Below are 18,807 nucleotides of genomic sequence, written 5' to 3'. Positions count from 1 at the left end.
GGGTGCAACTGAAAGCTAACTTGATGTGATGTACATAATTACATTTACACTTTCTATTCCTGAAAAGTTAGGCTGCACCAAGACGCATGTCTTCTGTTTTCAATTATTTTCAGCAGTAGAAAAGCAGGGGAGAAAGGATTTAACTGGAAAGCAACCTGTCTTTTATGTTTAGGGACTCCTTTAACAGGATCTGAAGTGACACTTGTCCATATTTACAAGCTGTAAAGGTTTTATTTGGTTCAGGAAAGCATTGAAAAATCTGGCTGTTTATTTATGATTTTCAGATATAGCTTTTATTTTCTTTGTTCTCCTTAAGGGTGCAAGCTTCTTCCAGGTGGATTTTTTTTTGTTTGTTTTTGTTTGTTTGTTTGGGTTTTTGTTTGTTTGTTTGTTTGTTTTTTTACTCTGGGGCATGGATTGTAAGACTCTTCCAAGTTTGCAAGTGTTATCATCTGGGACTTTGGTTTGATTCTTGATTCTTCTCTGTACACATCCAGCTGTACCCTGTGGCTGTGAAAATGGGGCGTCATGTGCCTTTGGTACCCAGAATATATATATTTATATATTTATATATAAAATACTGTGACCAGTCACGTGTGCTCTGTGTCTCAGTCTGAGCTGGGTGGAATTACATGGCAATAAGGGAGGCTGGAGGAGAGCACATAGAAGAAGTTTTGGATTCTTATGGAAGAGGATTTAGGGAATGGTAAAAGGTAACATTTTATACAGAAATGATTTTTTTTCTTACCTATTTTTTTTATGGTAATATTTTATTTATTTAATTTTTTTTGCCTCTGGACCACACAGATATCTGAGCTACTGTTCCTAAATAAATGAAACAATTAAAAATTTTATTTGCTTTATGCAGTGCTCAAGTGTAACTTTCTTTTGTCCCATGGATACAAAGCATTTATGTGTGTGTTTGTGCACACAGGATGCTGTCTGGTCTCACCTGTCTTGTTTATTTGACTCTGAGCCAGGCCAAAGCCTCACTGCTGTTGGGTCTTCTGGTTTGGTGACATTATTGTGTGTTTCCTTGTTTCCAGCTGAGCTCAGCCTATAATGGGGGTGTTTGATGTAGACTGTGAGGGATATACATCTATTTTTGTGAGACCCTCTTGGAATGGTCATGTTGAAAGGCTTTGTGTCTTTGCTGCCCTGCTTTACCTCTTTAAAGCCAGGACTGACCTCCTGCTTCAACTTTCTACCAAAATGACACAGATTTGCTGCTCGTTAGTGAGAAATTGATAGACCTACTTGGCAGGAAACAATCTGGGTTTCATTTTTAAAGATGACCAGAAGTGTGAGCTGGCAAAGCCCAGCAGAAATTTCTTCAGCTGGACCCATTCCAGGTGGAATTCCAGAGATTTCCATGATGTTCTGCCATTGAATTCCTGGCCTTTCAGCTGCAGGGTATCTATCATGGTGACATGTGTTGTTTTGGTGTAAGAGTAAAGATATTGGGAGGGAAGATGAGTTAAAGTTTAAGAGCCACTGGCAACACCTTGAAAATTTATCATTCATTCCTTCCAAGGAACTGGTTGGATTCAAAATACTCATTGTCTCTTAGGGCAAAACTAGTAACATCAGCAAAACAAAGATCGGTGTGATAGGGTTTTTTGGTCATATTTCTTTTTTCTTTAAAAATACAGGGATGATGTCTAAAACCTAATATTGTTGCTTGGTGTTGGCTCAACAGAGCAAGCAGCAGAGACCCCCTCAAGTCTCACTAGAGTTGATGATATTCAGCACTAGGCAGAGCTGGATCCTAAAGCTACATGTTTTAGCATGAAAAGAAAAAGGGTTGAAAACACAAAACTGAAGCCACAGTAAGCTGGCTGCATTTTATCTTCATATTATTTTCTATTACTATTTTATGACTGACTATGTAGCTTAATGTATCATGATTTTGTATTTTGAAACACGTTCCAGAAAACATGTGGAGTTTGAAGCCTGGCTGAAGGAATATTGCTGTTGGAACCTTACCTTAAGATTTGCTCAAACATTTCATTATTTTTAATGGCATTGCCTTGGCCTTTTAATTCAAGACCAGAGAGATAGAGAGAAAGTGTGTAAATAGAGTGCTAAAACATTTGTAAAACCAGCTTGGAAACAAATGCATTCAGAAAATGTATTGGTGAAGCTTTTCTGCCTGGGTGATGCTCTTTTCCATCCTCTGTTTTGGGTTTTTAATTGAAATCAGTGGGAAATCAACATTGTCGTTTAAAAGGGCAAGAAGAAGTGCATTCTCCTCTTTAATGTGTCTTGGTCACCTGAGCTAGTTGTTCTTTCCTATTATTAAGAGCAAAAAGGCTCCTGGCTGGAAGCTGTTGGCCTGGCTGCTGTTTTTCTGCTGTTTTTCTGGGGGATGAAGCTGGCCAACAGCTGGGGCATCACCTCAGATTTGGGACAAAGCATGCAGGAGGACTGAGTGCATGATGTGGGCATTCTTGTGATTAAATTCGTTGAATTGAGATTAAAGTCTTTGCTGGCAGAGCAGGTAAAAGGCAAAGGTAACTTGTGAATGATCTCCTATGAACTTGCTTCCCAGTGTCTGATTGCAGGAAAAAGTGAATGCTAGTCAGAGCTTATTTGGGGATTAAACACTTTTACAAATGGTTTTGTGGACTACAAATTCCCTTTTATTTCTGTGTGTTCTGCCTCATGGTCATTACCTGACCATCACTTATGGTTGAACATTGGTTAAAGGGCAATGAAGCTTTCACTGCACTTTGTGTCTACAGCAGAGGCTAAGTGTTTCCTCAGTGATAATGGTATTTGTGTAAAAATAACTCATTTCCCACAAGTAAGAGTGAAAGCAATTCTGCCTTTGCATGTGTGTGCACAAAGGTACAAGGAGTTGAAGCAGCCTATAGTGGCAAAATCTGGGATGACACCAGTTCCAGTTTCTGGTGTGCAGGGTATGCCCATCAAACGTTCCTTGTGTGTATTAGATGAATCTGGCCTGTGAGGGTGGAATCCTGATTGAGGTCTCTGGGAAGTGTGCCAAGGATTCCAACAGGACCAAGATTTCAACTCTGGTTTGTATGTGAGTAATATTTCAGTATCTTCTGATCTTTGGGGACAGCATATTTGAAATTCTTCAGAGGACACTTGAAGGGGAGAGTCAAGGGTCGATTCTTCTACCATGAGAACCAGTGGCTGTGCCAGCAGCTTCCAGCTATGTCTTGTTTCTTCCTTCAGCTGCTAATGGGAAATGATAGACAAATGTCACAGAGATCAGGGGTGGGACCAGTATGTGCAAATGCAAGTGTCAGGAGAAAGCTCTGCCTGGCCCTTGAGTCAATGTGCAGTAGAGGAAAGGAGAGGAAGGAAGTAGGAGGAGTGGAAATGGCTAAGGAGTCAGCATGCCTAAGGGAGTAAAGATAAATGGGGACTTTCCACAGCTCTGAGATGAGAGCTCCTGCTGCTGCAGCATCCCCATTATTTGCTGACACCTCTGGGACAGAGCAGCTCTGCAGAGCTCCTGCCCCAGAGCTGAATTAGATCATGGGTACAAGAAATGCACCAGCCATGCATCTTTTAGTTGCAGACCCCGATGCCTTAGGATTTTAGCTTTTATATTTTCCAGACATTTGTAATCCTGCAATTCTTTGGTGTGTCACTCTAAGCTCCATATCCAGTGTGAGCTGCTGCTCTCCCATTTTGGTCAGACACAGCAATTCCTCTCCAGGCTGGGAATCAAGGACACCTCACTGCCTCAGGCCTGAGAGATGGAAACAAAAGTGAGTTGGGGGAGAGCAAACTTGGGGTAAAATGACTTCATTACCTGAAGCCATAATTGGAAGATTAACCCCCAATATGCAAATAGACCAAACTTAGAAAAGTATGAAGACCCATGACCTGTGGTCCATTTTTGGGTGTAGCCTCTGGGTGGGCTTCATCTGCCCTAAGTGTGTCTGAAGCCTCTTCAATAAATATAACCATTTTTTATTCTCTTAATTCTGTCTAACTTCTGCTTCTAGTTAGTCCCCATAAGGCATCAACCCAAGGAGTCAACTCTGGGAGGAACAAATTCCTATAAAAAGCTCCCTGTCAACATTTTCATGTGGTTCTGTAGCAGCAGGAGCTGTCACAGGGCCGGGAGCCTTCCAGAATATTTGTGACATACACTTTGGTAACCTGTGCTGGAGGCAGGCTGAGTGAAACCTGTTCAGCTCCTACTGGAATTGAGGGTCTGGAACATGGTCTGGTCCTGTGGGCCATCAGTATTTTGCAAAGCATCAGCTGGAAAATCTCTATTCAATGTAATCACTGCATATTTTTGCTCAGGATGCCACTGAGGTGTTCACTAATTTATTCATCAGGTTTGCAAATGCCCCACCAATGCACATGAGCTTTTTTCACTCCCATGAAAGATGAGATGGAAAATGTACTTGATACCAAAAGCAGAGATTTTTACAGATGGAGGGGGTTTGATTTCTGTGTTGAAATTCTTTGTAATTCACTGCCTTCTCCTCACAAAGTCATTTGGTTGGAAATACACATGTAGCTGGAAGTGAAATGTTTGAAGAACTGAAACTGGGACCTTGAGAAAACTCCAGAGTTTGATTTTCTTATGCCAAGGTTGGTTTGCCATTGATGAATTTCCCTTGGAAGTCCTAAGAAGCATGGTCAGATGAAACAAGGCACTGCTACACTGGAATAAAACTGTGTTCATGTGACCTAGTATATTTTTTTTTTGCCTCAAGTCCCAAATGAACTATTCTGTTTGGGAAGGAATAAAGCTGCTCGATACAGATTTGTGTGTATTGTGCATATACATATATTTACAAGAGTTTATTTTCTGCAGTCAACATGAATACTTGGCCAAGTTTACAGAAACAATTGCAGATGTGGTTTTGCATGAAAGGAAGGTTGAAAATGAATTTATGGAGCCTTGCTGTTGGTACTGTATGACTGTAGTGATATCTAACATCTCAGACTAAAGGAGGGGCACTCATGAGGTGTGACAAAGGAGAAATCAATCCTTTGAACTCCAGCTTTTGATTTCAATGAAGTCATGCCTGTTTCTAAAAGACCTGAGTGGCACTGAATGCTTCTAAAGCAGAATTAAGAGGGGAGCAATGAAAATAATTTCCAAATGTTTTCTGACAGATTGTAATAAAAAACACATTTATTTGTTTTGACTGAAGATAGATTAAGGAACTCTAATTCTCCCAGATATTGCAGTAGAATGCTTCTCATACCTGCATTTCACGGGTGCCAGATTAAACAAGTCACATTTAGACAACGAGTGTTGCTTGCTGAGTCGCTTTTAGCTTCAAAAGAGGCAATGAAGAGGTTATGTTTTCACTTCTGAGGTGGAGGAGGTAGAAAGAAAGGGCAGTGATAGTCTTAGGGATATGGTAGATGTCATGGCATTTAGCCAGCTAATGTAAAAGATCCTTTATGCTTCTCACTGACCAGTCCTTTGCTGACATTTGAAAGGTCCTTTGGACACCAGGGCTTTGAGCCACCTGAGGTGGACACAAATGGGAAAACGGGACACTTGGATTAATGGGGTACAGGTCACAAAGCTGCATGCAATCTTGGTTGAAGTGAAAATGTAATGAGAAATGTGATGGTTTTGGTGGTAATATCAAGAAAAACAAAGAGAACAATGATGGCAATGACTTAGGTCTTCTGTCACCACCTGATCCTGCAGTGAGGACAGGTCAGAGGACAATCAAATGTTTAGCTGCAAGCACGTGGGAAACCTTTGTGCAGCTGGACTTGGGAGGGTCCTGAAATTTCTGCCAGCTCCTGCAGAACTGGAATTTACAGCGGTGCAGGGTGGGTCTGTGCTGGCAGCCCCCACTTTACTCAGCAGCCTGAGAGGCTTGTGGGGCTCAGAAAGGAAGGGGACACAGGTGCAAGAGCCTGACAGAGAGACAGCTCCTAAAATGCTCTTTATTGCACTGACGAGGTTCCAGCAGTTTGAGGGTCGTGGGTGAGCCCAGAGCTGCTGGCTCTAGGCAAGCTGTGTGTCCTGAAACTCAATTCTGGTTCTGGTTACAATGAATTATAAACTTTTCATTACAGAGCATCTTCATACATGGCTACATCACACACAATACCTTTTACATTTACATATAACCTATCAAAACTGCTAAAATTACCACATTATGTTAGTAATTAGCCAGCCATCAGAATTAGTATTTACATGTTAAACTTTGGGACTTGTTCTGCAGTAGAAATTTTTGAAATCTTTTTTCTAACTTGCAGCATTGGCTTTCTTGTTTACTTGTGAAAATCCATTTGTTTGGTAAAAACATCTTTTGTTTGAGGTGGGTTTATCCTTTGCTCTAAGCCATAAAATCCCCTTTTAACTGAATTGCTCGTTGCCTTCTAGTTACCCAGTCAGACTGGCTCAGCAATTCTTTTCTTCTATATCAAAACTTGCTTTTATTCCTCTAGAACTTTCTGTATATCTGTAAAACTCCTCTGTTAAATTCTCATCCTTCCCAACACTCAGGCACAGTGTGCAGGGATCTTTAGATATGATGGAAATTTTACCAGAAGATTTCTTGTTGGATCTCAAAAACCTGGGGGTTTTGAACTTTCTGTGCTTTCTAACACTAACCCCTAAAGAGCACTGCTTTTGACCTGCAGCCTTAGTTAAAAGTTAAAATCAGAAGTGTGTCATTAAAGAAAAATGTGTACTTTCACACAGTAAAAAGTTTTAAATTTAAAGTTTTTATAATATAGTAATAAGTATAAAACAATATAAAAAATTTAGTGTATTTTTCAGTGTTCATCATCCTCCTTCCTTCTTCTTCATAAATTTCAAATAATAATTTCTGATTAATCAGTCAATATCACACTAAAAGTCATAAAAATTTAATTATTAAGTTAAAAAAATAAATATTCTCTATTAAACTATTTAACTTGAAAAAACCTTATAACAACTAAATCTTACTCCAATTTTCCTCACTTCTAACAAATGACTAAAAGTGCTATTAAACACTCTGTACTTTTTAATAATATTTAATAAACAACCAAACACAAAAAAATCCATTTCCATAGTATATTTATTAATCCTAACTCTAAATAAAAACAAAAAAAAACCCCTAAAACAAAGCACTAATTAAATAATAAAAACCCCCACCACTGTTACAATTTCTCTTGTTACAAAGAAACCGAGGCCCCCTTGCTTCCCTTCATGTGAATGAGGAAATGGGGAAATTTGTTGTTGTATTCAGGGGGAAGCAGGATGGAATGTTCTTGTGTGATGCATGGCCAGCACAGAGCCTCGTGGCTGTGTTATCTCAGGGAATTTGCTTTTGTTTGATTTTTTTTGGCTCAACCAGGTTGAAGCTGGTGTAGAAATTCAGCCTGAACATCCCAGTCCCTCACTGACCTTGTTGGGTGACTGATATCTGGCTGGGTTAATTTGATAGGAATCCATAATCCATCACCCATGGGTGGTGTGAGAAATGTGTTCTGTGTGAATAAGTGACCATTTTCACTTTCAAATTTCAGGGGGGAAAAAGAAAAAGAAGGTCAGAAAGAAATTAGCAGGTTGCAACAGATACCCAGTGTCTTTAAGGCTGTGAACTTTTAGTTGCATAGAGGAATTCTTCAACTGGATGGCAGCTGTTATAATGCTATTTGTGGGAATTAAGCCAATCTATCAGTATATATCAGTAATTGCTCATTAAGGCTTGTGAATGCCAGTGCTGTAATGATCATCCTTGTGCAGTGCCATGGAAAGGTGGCTGGGAGGTCTTGGAAGACATTTCTGTTCAAAGACCTGAGCTGAAATTTGCATTTTGCTTGCTGCCACAATGGCTCATCTGTTTTTAAGACCCCCCTGGATGGTGAGTTGTGTCTGAAACCAGTGCTGGGAATAGGGTGAGGACAGTTTTAACTCTGAGCCAGAGCAGGAGGTTATTTTGCTCTCCATACTGGATAATACAATTACATGGTGGTGTGTGTACTTCTACTCAGCCAAGTTATTGTTTGCTTTCAAAAAGCTTATTCCCACCAAGCACTATTAAAATATTTTGTCACATATTTGAAATTACTTCCTCTGATTTTCTACCTGGATGAAAGCTTGAAGAAAGAAGACAAAATTTTCGAAGTGTCTCGTGGGATGAGACATAAAGAGAAGTGGGATTTGTGTGTGTGTGCTTTGTTCTGGGAGTGATTAAATGTGGCTGTCCCTGAAGAAAATACTTTTTAGCAAGACAATGAAAAACTCAACAAATTTCAGCAATAAACCATAATCAGGTGAAGATCAGAGGCACGATGTGAAGTGCAGAGAGGGAAGGAGGGACTGGTATTGCTTTTGAAATGAGGGGTTTTTTTGGGGAGAGATGATATTTTCAGGGCACAAACTTTGCTGTGATTCTGATTCAAGCTGTGTGGCAATGCAGGTAAATCCTTCCACAGGTCCCTCTTTTGAACCTGGTGGTGGAAAAACCACCCCCAAATTTACTTCAGATTATTTCAGTGGTGTAAAAGCTGAAAAGATGCTGAGGGTCTTGTTTTGAAGTAGGAACAACAAAATGATAAGTGGCTTTTCACTGTAAGAGCAGCCCATGTTCCTGTAATTTGCACATACAGGGGAATAGAACTGGCCAAATAATTTCAGACATCTACATCTGTTTGATAAATACATACGTATTTACGCTTGTTTAAAATTTTTTGGTGTCTTCTAGGTGAATTAGATGAAAAACATACCTGAAAATAATTTGGAAAAAAAAATAAATTGAGATAACAAGATATTGTCCATTTTAATTTGAAACCCCAAAATTTTATGTTTAAGATAAAACTAGGGAATTTTTCTTTTTTAAGGTTGAATGAAACATTGCTTTTGAGACAGTTTTTTTGGGATAGTTCTCCTCTTTTCAGAAAATGAAACTTTTTTGGTTTGACACCAACTTATTGAAAATACAAAATAAAAAGGAAAATAAGTATCCAGTCAAAGAGTAGAAAAATAAAATGTCTTTGCACACCTTAGAAGGTCACACAGAGAGACATTTTCACAAGTGGCTTTGAAGGCAGGCCCTGGAGAGGAGCTGGGTGAAATGTTACATTTTGTCCCAGGATGTTTTTACTCATGAACAATTTTAATCTTAAAAAAAGGAAGCAATAAAATGTGTACACTGCAAAAAATGGCTTGTAGAAAACATTCTAATACTTGGTACCTACATCAACAATATAGCAATTTTTGAGTCTTCTGAGAATCTTAGCTTTTATACTATGTACAAAAAATGTACATTATATTATATATATTACATTTTTGTGGAAACAGGAAGAATTTTTAGATAGGTTGATGTTATTGTCTGGTGGTTCTCAGAGGCTGAATGGCAGCTTGTCATTTTTGGGGAGACAGTGAACAGCACAGAATAGTTGACTTCTTCAAGTGAACCTTCTGGCTGATGATTCCATTTCTTCCCCTGGTATGGCTTTGCTAACTAAAGCTCAAACTGTTGACCTGAACTCCATTTCCCTGGTTTTTGAAAGAGAGATTTGGACTGGCAGCCTTCTGAATGTCATGCAGGGGCTGTGCCTCATCCTTTGAGAGGAGACACCAATAAACCCTTGGCATCCTCCCATCCATCTCATCTTCACTGCCTGACAAAAGTGCCCCGAGGATGGGGAAGATTTGCTGCATCAGGAAACTCCTTATCACTGCTGGGCAACCTCCCCAGTGCTCCTGGGAAGGAAAAGAGGGGAGGAAGAACAGAAATAGTTCTGGGTTGTTGTTGTTGTTGTTATCCTCCTCAGACTTCCTCGTGAGGAAGAGCTTGAGTTTTTCAGAGATGAGAGGTGCTGGGGACCATGCAGAAAGGGGAGGGCTGGAGGATGGGCTGGGACATTTGGAGAGGGACATTTGGAGGGGTAATGTTGGTGCACAGAGCCCGAGCAGCCCAGAAGGAAAGAACGTGCCTTGAGAGGTGCAGAGAGGGATGTGCCTGGCTGGGTAGGAGCTGATGAAGGTGCACATAAATCAGATATCAAAGCAGGAATAAGCTTTGGGATTGATCTTTCTAGCATGTGAGTTGTCATCCTAACACCCAACTCTGTTTAAATCCCTGATGGTGACTGTGCTCCACAGACTGAATTCTGATACAGTCCCAGTTCCTGAGGATGCTGTCATTGCACAGAAACCCAGCGTTTCCAATTCTTTCCATTGAGGAGGAATCCCTCCATTCCACCCTTGATCCTTGTGTCCCAGCCAGGGGGAACCTGGAGAATCAGTCCTGCAGCTCACAGGTCCTCCAGCAAAGAAACTGGGACCAGATTTAGCTGCACGTGTGGGCTGAGATGGAAACACTTCTTGGGAGAAACATTTCTTGGGAGAAAATGGAAGATTTGCTGTTCTGGGTTCTTCAAGGAGTACCCGGTGCTAAGAGTAAACCCAAGATTGGCAAAAAATCTTGTTACAACTTGCTTTTTAGATATATGGTCTAAATGAATTTTAAAAATAAAGGAAGAGGTAAAGCAGCAGCAATTGTAGTGTCTCTATCAGATTTACAAAATTAACCTTTCCTTTGAATCTCCACAAAACAACCCCAGACAAGCGCGAGGAAAATCACATCAACAACAACAAAAATTTAAATCCCTCAATCTGGGAACAAATCAGAAAGAAAAATACCCCCGGGGAAAGTAAACTAATAAAATAACCTCCACAAAACCCCTGCCCTCAGCAGCGTTTTAATCCAAAAAAGGGGGCAGAAAAAGCCACGGATTCCCTGAAGCCATGCAAGGCTTTGCTGGTGCCAGTGATTTCATGGGGAGGGCACTTGGCCGCTGGAATATAAAGCCACAAGGCTTTGCTCCATCTGCAAACAGAGCATTTCAAATAATGTCCAAATGCACCTTGGCTTCGTTTCCCTCCAGCTTCAGCAGCTCCTGAGCCACCTTTGGAAGGCTGAGCGGGGTGGCTTTGCCTGGGAAAAGGTGGAATTTTTTTTTTTGGGGGGGTGGAAATCCTGGGAGTGCAGCTCCGGGGCTGGGATTGCAGAGGAAGCTGAGGCCTCCAGCCCTGCACAGGAAGCAATCTTAGAGCAAGCCTTAAATGCCAGATTCCAGGCAGAGTTTAACTAACCACTGACAGCTCTGTAAACAAAGCAGGGACAAAAAGAGAACAGCTTTCCCTTTTCTGGTAGTCATTTTTGGTTTGGGGGCTGCAGGGGAATTCTGTAATAGTCGGCTTGATGGGATATAAACCGAGGCTGGGAAGGCTTTGTATATGAAGAACTGTAAAGGGGAAAATACTTCATGGACTAAATCATAAACAAGAAGGTAGGGCACGGGCAAAACGCGCGGATTAAACTACAGAAAAAAAATATTGCTGCTTTTCGCTCTTTGAGCAGGATTTGTACATGGTTTGACTTCCCCTGCGTGGCATTTAAAAGCAGTGGTTTATTTTTTCTTATTTCTCTTTTCGTTCTCTTTTTTATCCCCCCCCTCTTTTCTCTTTTCCTTTTCTTTCTTTTCGCGTTTTCTCCTCATTTTCTTTTTTTTTTTTTTTTTTTTTTGCCTTTCTGAAGGTGGGGGTGGGAACACCCGGACGGGGACTAACTTCTGCAGAACTTTCAATTATCTGTGCTACTAAAGAAAATGAGAACTCTCTTGTGCAGTGCTTTTACTACCTGCGGTGAAAAACTGGAAGCCTAAAGTTAAAAATCCTGCTGAATTTTTGTTGCTTTTGTTAGTGGAAAAGACCTGTGACGTTACAAATAGCTAGTCTGTGGCTAGCAGATGTGTACAGTCCCTACTTGAAGCATGTTGATTTAATTTTAACTAGGAAACTAAACACAGGCACAGGCTGTGTTTATCGTACAAGACATTTCATTAATCTTGTTTATCTCAGCGATACTGAGGAAGTTGAGTTTTTTGATGGAAAGAGAAAATAGTTACAGCGAAGTTGAGGCAGCAAAACCGAACTAAACGGGCTCAGTTGGTTAAATGCATCCCTTGTGTGCTCACCCTCACCTAAGTGATCATCTCCCTTTCAGATTTGGATCTTTCCAGAGCTTGGAACACTTGAGCACCCACCATGGATGACTTTGAACGCCGCAGAGAGCTCAGGAGGCAAAAGCGTGAGGAAATGCGCCTGGAAGCAGAGAGGTGAGTTAGCACATCTGGAAAATGCTGCTGCTGCCTTGCTTGCCTTTCATTAGCAGTGGCCATGAGAATTTCTGCCTTAAGTCCCAAAGAGTTCTTTGTAAGTGCCAAAAAATGGCTTTAGCTAATGTTGTGGGAGAGATGGGGAGTGTGTGTCTGATTTCCTTCGGCTGCTGTAAAGGTCTGGCTTTGAGTTGTTTTGCTGCATGGATAAATGGGAACAGCAAAGGAGGAATGTGAAATCACAGAAAGGAAAGCTCATCCTCAGATGCTGTGTGAGTGCTGTGCAGAAGGGATTGTGTCTGCCAGATATTTATATATATACTAAAGATAAAGTTATGAGATATAAATGGAAAGCTGGGGCACACTTGGTGTATGCAGTATAGCATGTGTGTGAATTGTCTGCCATTGTAGTGCAGTTGTGTTTGCACTGCCTCTTGCTTTTTATTCATTTACAGTCTCTTCATGTGGGCAACGAGCAGCATTTGCTGTAAGCTGTTACAGATTTACCTTGGTGAAATGAGAGTAGAATTAGATGTGGATGTGATGATGTCCATTTATGAAAGAAATCCATGGAAATACTGGGAATGACATTTCATTAACTAAACCCATTTTATATCTGTACAGTTCTCTTTGCTTTAATGAAATTCCATGATTTACACTGGGAGAAAGCAGTAAGCAGGGAGAAAGGCTCAATTTATTTTTGTGATGAAAAGATTTGATTTAGTTTATTAACACTGCACTGATTAAATAATATAAAAGCTGGGTTTAAGAACACTTTACTCTCATTTTGTATTTAATTCTGAATAGGAATTTCATTTTTGTTTCTTCTTTAAGCAGCAAAGCTGTTAAAGGAAAGTAGGGTTTGTTGGGAATAGAGGCCTTGGGTAGTCTGTGGAGGATGTTAGGGGTTGTAGTTTGGGAGTTTCTGTAGAAAAATGCCACTTGGCTTCTCTCTGAAGACATCCAGGCTCCTGTTGAGCATTCAGGGTGATTTGGGCACCCTGTGCTGTGGGTGGTTTGGGGATGCTGGGCTCTGCCCTTGCCATCACTGGGGCTGCTGATGGGATACACTGGTGCCATGTGGATCCCATCCTGCTGATGGGAAGTGTTTTTTCCATGTCTGGGGTGCTTTGTTGGGGTTTAGTGTGGTGCTCCCATGGAGGAGGGTAGCTTGGTGGCAGCCTGGCCAGAGGAGAAGGGCTTGGGCCTGTGTCCCTTTTCCTCCCAAATCACTGCAGATGCTCTCCATGCCCTTTCCCACACATTTAAGGCTTTCAACAATAAATTACTGTACACTAAATCTTGCTGTACTCCCTTTGCTGCTGCCAACCTCAAGCATTCAAGTACAATGAGTCAGACCCCTTAAAAGTCACAAGACTGCTTTAAAAATCTTAGGATCTTAAAAATAATTTAGTCTGGTCTTTTTATTTTTGGTTTGCCTTAACGATAACAGAGTCTGATTCTCAAGTTCGGATGTGACTCTGGGAGCTGGGACCTCCCAAATCCTCCCAAATTCTCCCTCTTGGGAGCTCCCAAATCCCAGTGAGGGCTGTGTGGGGCAGGAACTGAGCTGAGCATCTGCCCCCATTGCAGTGTTCACACAGAGGGAAGGGCAGCAGATCTGGGGCAGTTAATAACAAATAAATGAGTGATGCTGCATTGGTTTTGGCAAATTCAGATTTTTGGGGATTTTGGGATCATCTTTGCCTTTAATAATACGACCAAAACATGTTCACATGTCATAAGCTGCAGCAATCTGCTTGCCAGGCTTGCCTCTGAACACTTTCAGGTATTTTATGAAATGGGTTGTGCAGTCCTAAAGCTCAGCGTGGGGGTTGGAAATATTCCTCCATAAGTTCTGAGCAGAACTTTTTTTTCCCCCCAGCCCTCCCATCAGTGAGGTGTAGCCCTGCTGTGGGGAATCCAGCCCTGGTTGGAAGCATTTCTGCTGGGAGGTGGACAGATGGATGTCTGTGCAGGCTGTAAAACGCTTGCCAGGTCTCCCATATACTGTTAAGGCTTCTTTGGGTAGAAAAATAAATCCAGAAATGCAAGCAGCCATATCCACCAACAGTGATTGTGTCTCACCCAGTTGCAGTGATGAATTTTGGTTTCCTGGGATAAACATTCATTGGAAGCTCATCTTCCTAGCTGGATGCCTGTGCCCAAGGAAGGCTGAGGGGTGGAAATGTAGAGAGAGTGACTTGATGTTATCATGCCCTCCTCAGAGCCTGGGGCTGTGTTAGGACTGGTGAGGATACTGTGCTGTCACATTCCCCAGTGTCTGAGATGCTGGAGCCACGGACATCCAGCTGTTTAATCTTTGGAGAAGCTTAGTGTGACTTCAGTCCTTGTGGTCTGGTGTTAAGCTTTGTGTTTTGGGTTGGTTTTTTCCATTAGGAATCTGTTGGAAATGCTGCCAGCTTTGTTGGCATTCCAGGTTCATATGCTTAGGACTGATCCTGAGAACTCATTTTGTCTTTTGAAGACCAGCATTGCATTTCAGCCCTGCTCTGTGCCAGTAGTCCATGCTGTGGCAACTCAGATAAAAAACTGACACCAACTCAGAAACAGAGTGGGGTTTTTTTGCATTTTAAGTTCTTATAATTCCAAGGTATCCCAGACGTTCTGGATTCCCCACACAGGCTCGCTGCGCCCACCCAGAAGTTTTGTCCAGCCATGTTTGGTTTTTTTTAAGTATTTATATTTGTCTGGATCTCTGGAGGCCTATCAACGTGTTTGGAGCAGCACTGCAGACCTGTCTAAGGGGCAAGTTTCCAAGAGCAGACATGTGAGACTCAGTCCAGCTTTCTCCCAGGCTGTCAGATTTATTGCATGTGCTCAGCCTGGCAGGGACCCAGCAGCTCGGGTACCTCAGGGGGGAAGGAGACTTTTCAGGCTGGGAAACCCAGGACAAAATATGGCAGTATTAACTTGTATGGCAGCATTCTGGATCTGGTTTGGACTGATCAGGTGTGAGATCAGGGAAAAAAGAAAATAAGGAAAACTTTCAGCTGTTGGGGTGATGGGTTACATAAAGATGATTACATCTTTAATTGTTCTGTGACAAAGCCAAGGCTTTGTCCTGCTGCCCGGGGACAGAGGGATGACTCCTGTGCCTGGGACAGTGCTTTTATAAAATCCTGAGGTACCAGTCTGGACCTGGCTGGAATCACTGGGAAGCTTTGCACTGGTTTCAGCAGCCTTTGGATTAAGCCCTACCTGAGTTATTCCAGCCAGCTGATTTATGAGGCAGCTCTGAAGGAGCTGGATGAACACTTTGCCTTCCCAGCCACAGGGCACAGGCTGTGCTGGAGTGTCAGGGCTGGCACAGGAGTGAGCTGACAGCAAGAATCCCGTGTGGAATTGGAGCACAGGGGACTGCCTTCCTCCAGCAAGGGGAAAAACAAATACCACCTGCTGCTTTGTGCTTCTTCCTAGGCAGAAAAAGATGTTCTCTTGAACAAAACCATCGGGTTTTGTCATTTTGATGTCACTGACACTGGAAGAATTTAGCCTGGAGCTGGGTAGAGTTTATGTGTCTGGAGGGGTGGTGATTTCAGAGGATCTTGCTGGTCCACTTCAGTCTGCTGCAGCTGCACTGAAAAACTGAGGTGAAATACTTCTTGAAATGACAGTGGACCTACTCCTTCGACTTCAGCATAACTGAGAGCAAAAATAAGTCCCTTGGACTCTCTAAAGAATATTTCTCAGGTTAATCTATTTAGCACTTAATTCTCAGTTTTACAAGTGGCTGACTTGCCATGATAGCAGCAATGAATTTTCACTTCTGCTTTGTGGTTGTTGTTGTTTTGTTTGTTTTTAAATTATACTAATTTGCTCCATTGTCACATCAGGGAGGTCTTAGGGTCATTGTCAGGCTGGCCTTCATTTAGCTGAAGCTCCACTTTGAATCTGAACCAGTTTTGCCCTGTGTCATGCCCTTCCCTAAGGGATTGCAGATCATATCATGGGGAAGGTGTTGGTCATCCAGTTGTGAAAATATGGCAAAGAGAAGGAGTTATCTGGATCAGTTAGATATTACTAAATTCACCCTAAAAAAGGGGATGTGAGTAGGACATAGAGAAAAACACTGTCACAAAGCTGTATGGTTCCTGGTAGCATCCATTTCTAAAGGCAGTAGTTAAAGATTTCTTTTAAAGTTTTTTTTTTTTTTTAAAGGATCCTACAGGTCGGAGATGGCAGCAGCCTGCAGGAGGCTAAAAGTCTCCTGTGCTGGTAAATTGCTTAATGCAACTTCTGCTAAAACAACATTAATATGGTTAATCCCAACTTGGTACAACAGAAAAAAAAGCCAGGTGGATTTCAGTTTGGATCTGTGAAGGTGTGTAGAGAAACAGAAAGGCATTTCACAATTTCACAAAGGCTTTTTAGTGTTCCTGTTGTAGCTCTGGTAGCATACAGAGGACTGAATCACCACGTTAGGAAGGTCAAACCAGCAGGGTACATCTTTGCAGGACAATGAGAAGCACCTTTCTTATCTTCTGGAGAGGTAAAAACTGGACACATTTGTTTCCATAGCATATTAATCCTTCTGGAGAGCAAGAAGTGTCATCATTGCCAGCCACAGGAAGTAAAAAATGTCATTGTCCTGTCCAAGCCAGTGAGGGTGAGCGTGTGTCCATGTTAGATCAAGGCTGAATGACCACAAATAACTTTTGAAGCTGTCTTTCATTCCTGCAGTGGAGTTATCCCTGCTATGGGGTGCACATTAGTGAGAAATGTTAAACAGAGTTGAGAGTTTAGGAATTACAAAAATGGTTCCTTTCTGGTTTCCTTTTTCATGAAACACTAGGAGTTGCCCATTTCTTGTTCTCAAGCCTCTGGTTATATTTTTATTAAAAGTTTTCAGAGACCGTGCTTCAATTCGGGTTTGTGTTGAGGAAAGGAGAATGTGATCTTAATACAACTTTTCAATGAGTGTATGTTTGAACATAAGAGCAGCATATGTGTTCCATGTCATTTCCCAATGTTCATGTTTTATTTCAGAACTGTATTTCCCCAGAAGTTAAACCTCTATCTCCCTAAGGGCTGTGCTCCTTATTCCAAGCCTCTTTTGCTACTAGGAAAAAACCTTATCTCTCCATGAACTTCATAAATCCTGAAGTTGCCAATATTTTGGGGATTTCTGTTTGTCTTTCTGTAAAATACTCAATTTTTACTAGAGCTGAGACATGACACCTTCTGTCCAGGAGTCAAATATTAAGGCACAGAATAAATAAGATTAGAGATGCGTGAGAGTTGAGAACAAATGGAAGCATAGTGCTCCAGCTGTTCACCTGTCTTCACAGCTGCCTGGAATTCCAGACTGACAGGACATTTTTGGATTATTGGGATGGGTTTGACCCTTCACACTGAATCCCTGTTGTGCAATTTTTGGAGTTCATTCTTAACCCAGGCAGGAAAGCATGACCCAGTGGCTCATTAAAACCTTCTCTACTGCAGTCACTCTCAAGGGAGAGTGGATACTAAAAAAATCTCTGCTATTGTAGCATTTCAAATGCCCTGGAGAAAATAAACAAATGTATGGAAAGCTTGGTAAAATTTAGCAGCTAATTTTTGTGTTGTTCAGATTACATTTTCTTTAAAGTCGTTACAGAGAAATGTTTCATAAAAGCAGCTTTGATCTTCCAAAGAGCTGGATATTCAGAGTAAAGACTTCACTGAGCTAAACCCACTGCAATTCCTAAGCAGACAACAAAATTGCCTTAATATTTCATGTAAAAATTCAGATTATGGACGACAGTGTGTTAAAATCACTCTGTAATCTGTGTACTACATGTGCTATACCAGCCAAGCTTTCAGGAGGACAGCTCCAATCTTGCACCCACACAGCTGGGAAAATTCTCCATCCTTCATCTGCTGGAAACACCAAGGAATTTTGGAAATTACTGGGTGAAAAGAGTTCCCTCTAATCCTGTAATCAGGTAACCCACCTACCCTTTGTTTCCTACTGTAAACTTATTAGCTTTAACTGTACCAACATCCCTCATGAGCTGTATCTTATTTAAATATCTAAAAAATACAGGCATGGAGACACAAAATTTTGTGCTTATTACTGATAATTCTGACAAGCATGCCTGCTTAAAAGAGCACCATGTGAGAAGCAATATAACATGGAACATTATCATGATTTTCAGAATTAGACCAAAACAAAGCTGCACAAAGAAAATCACGAGTCTGAAGAAATGTAGCTGATATCGTACAGATAAGTGTCAATGGCTTTCCTGCCATGTTTATGTTGAAAATTTACTTCTATTTAGTATCTTAGATGAAAATTGGCAAGTATGCAGTCTATTAAGCTAGGGCAGCACTCTTGCACGTTTGTCATTGCACCTTCAAACAGTGCCACCAGAATTTTCTCATATAAAAAACTTCAGGTACTTGAAATGTAAAAAGGCTTCATAAAATGAACATTGGCCTAAGGTTGTGAAGACACAGAGCTTTCAAACTTCCTGTGCCATCCACAGCAGGGCACGGAGCTTAACTTCTGTTAACTGCAGGCAGAGACCAAAGGCTTTGTTCCAAACTCACTCAGAATAAAAGAGGTTCTGTTCTTGAATCCTGGGTCTGCTTTTGTTAGATTCTTAGGCAGGGAAATCCCTATATTTCTATATTTCTTCCTAGACAGTAAGTATGTAACTGGGCTCTCAGCTGCTTAGTCATTTTCCATGTGCCTGACATGGTGACAACTGGTGC

The 18,807-nt window shown here is 41.4% G+C and overlaps 1 protein-coding gene across 10 annotated transcripts in view; it reads left to right on the top strand.

Annotated features, from left to right (window-relative positions):
* The window catches only part of CALD1 (caldesmon 1), a 172,848-nt gene that overhangs the window by 77,383 nt on the left and 76,658 nt on the right, over positions 1-18,807 (top strand). For 8 of the 10 annotated variants that reach the window (XR_015803619.1, XR_015803620.1, XR_015803621.1 and 5 more), the window contains one exon: positions 11,976-12,087. Coding sequence is in view for 7 of the 10 variants with exons in the window: in XM_014870061.2 (XP_014725547.2) it covers positions 12,017-12,087 (71 nt within the window). In the remaining 3 variants the exon portion in view is untranslated. Of the gene's footprint in view, positions 1-10,891; positions 10,915-11,020; positions 11,260-11,975; positions 12,088-18,807 lie in introns of those variants that run through there. The other 2 variants (XM_088164542.1, XM_088164541.1) reach the window with 2 other exon arrangements.

This window comes from Sturnus vulgaris, chromosome 5 (assembly GCF_052056855.1).
Source record: "Sturnus vulgaris isolate bStuVul1 chromosome 5, bStuVul1.hap1, whole genome shotgun sequence".
Classification (NCBI taxonomy): domain Eukaryota; kingdom Metazoa; phylum Chordata; class Aves; order Passeriformes; family Sturnidae; genus Sturnus; species Sturnus vulgaris.
The sequence above is the reverse complement of the archived record's forward strand: the minus strand, read 5'-3'. Positions and strand labels throughout refer to the sequence as shown.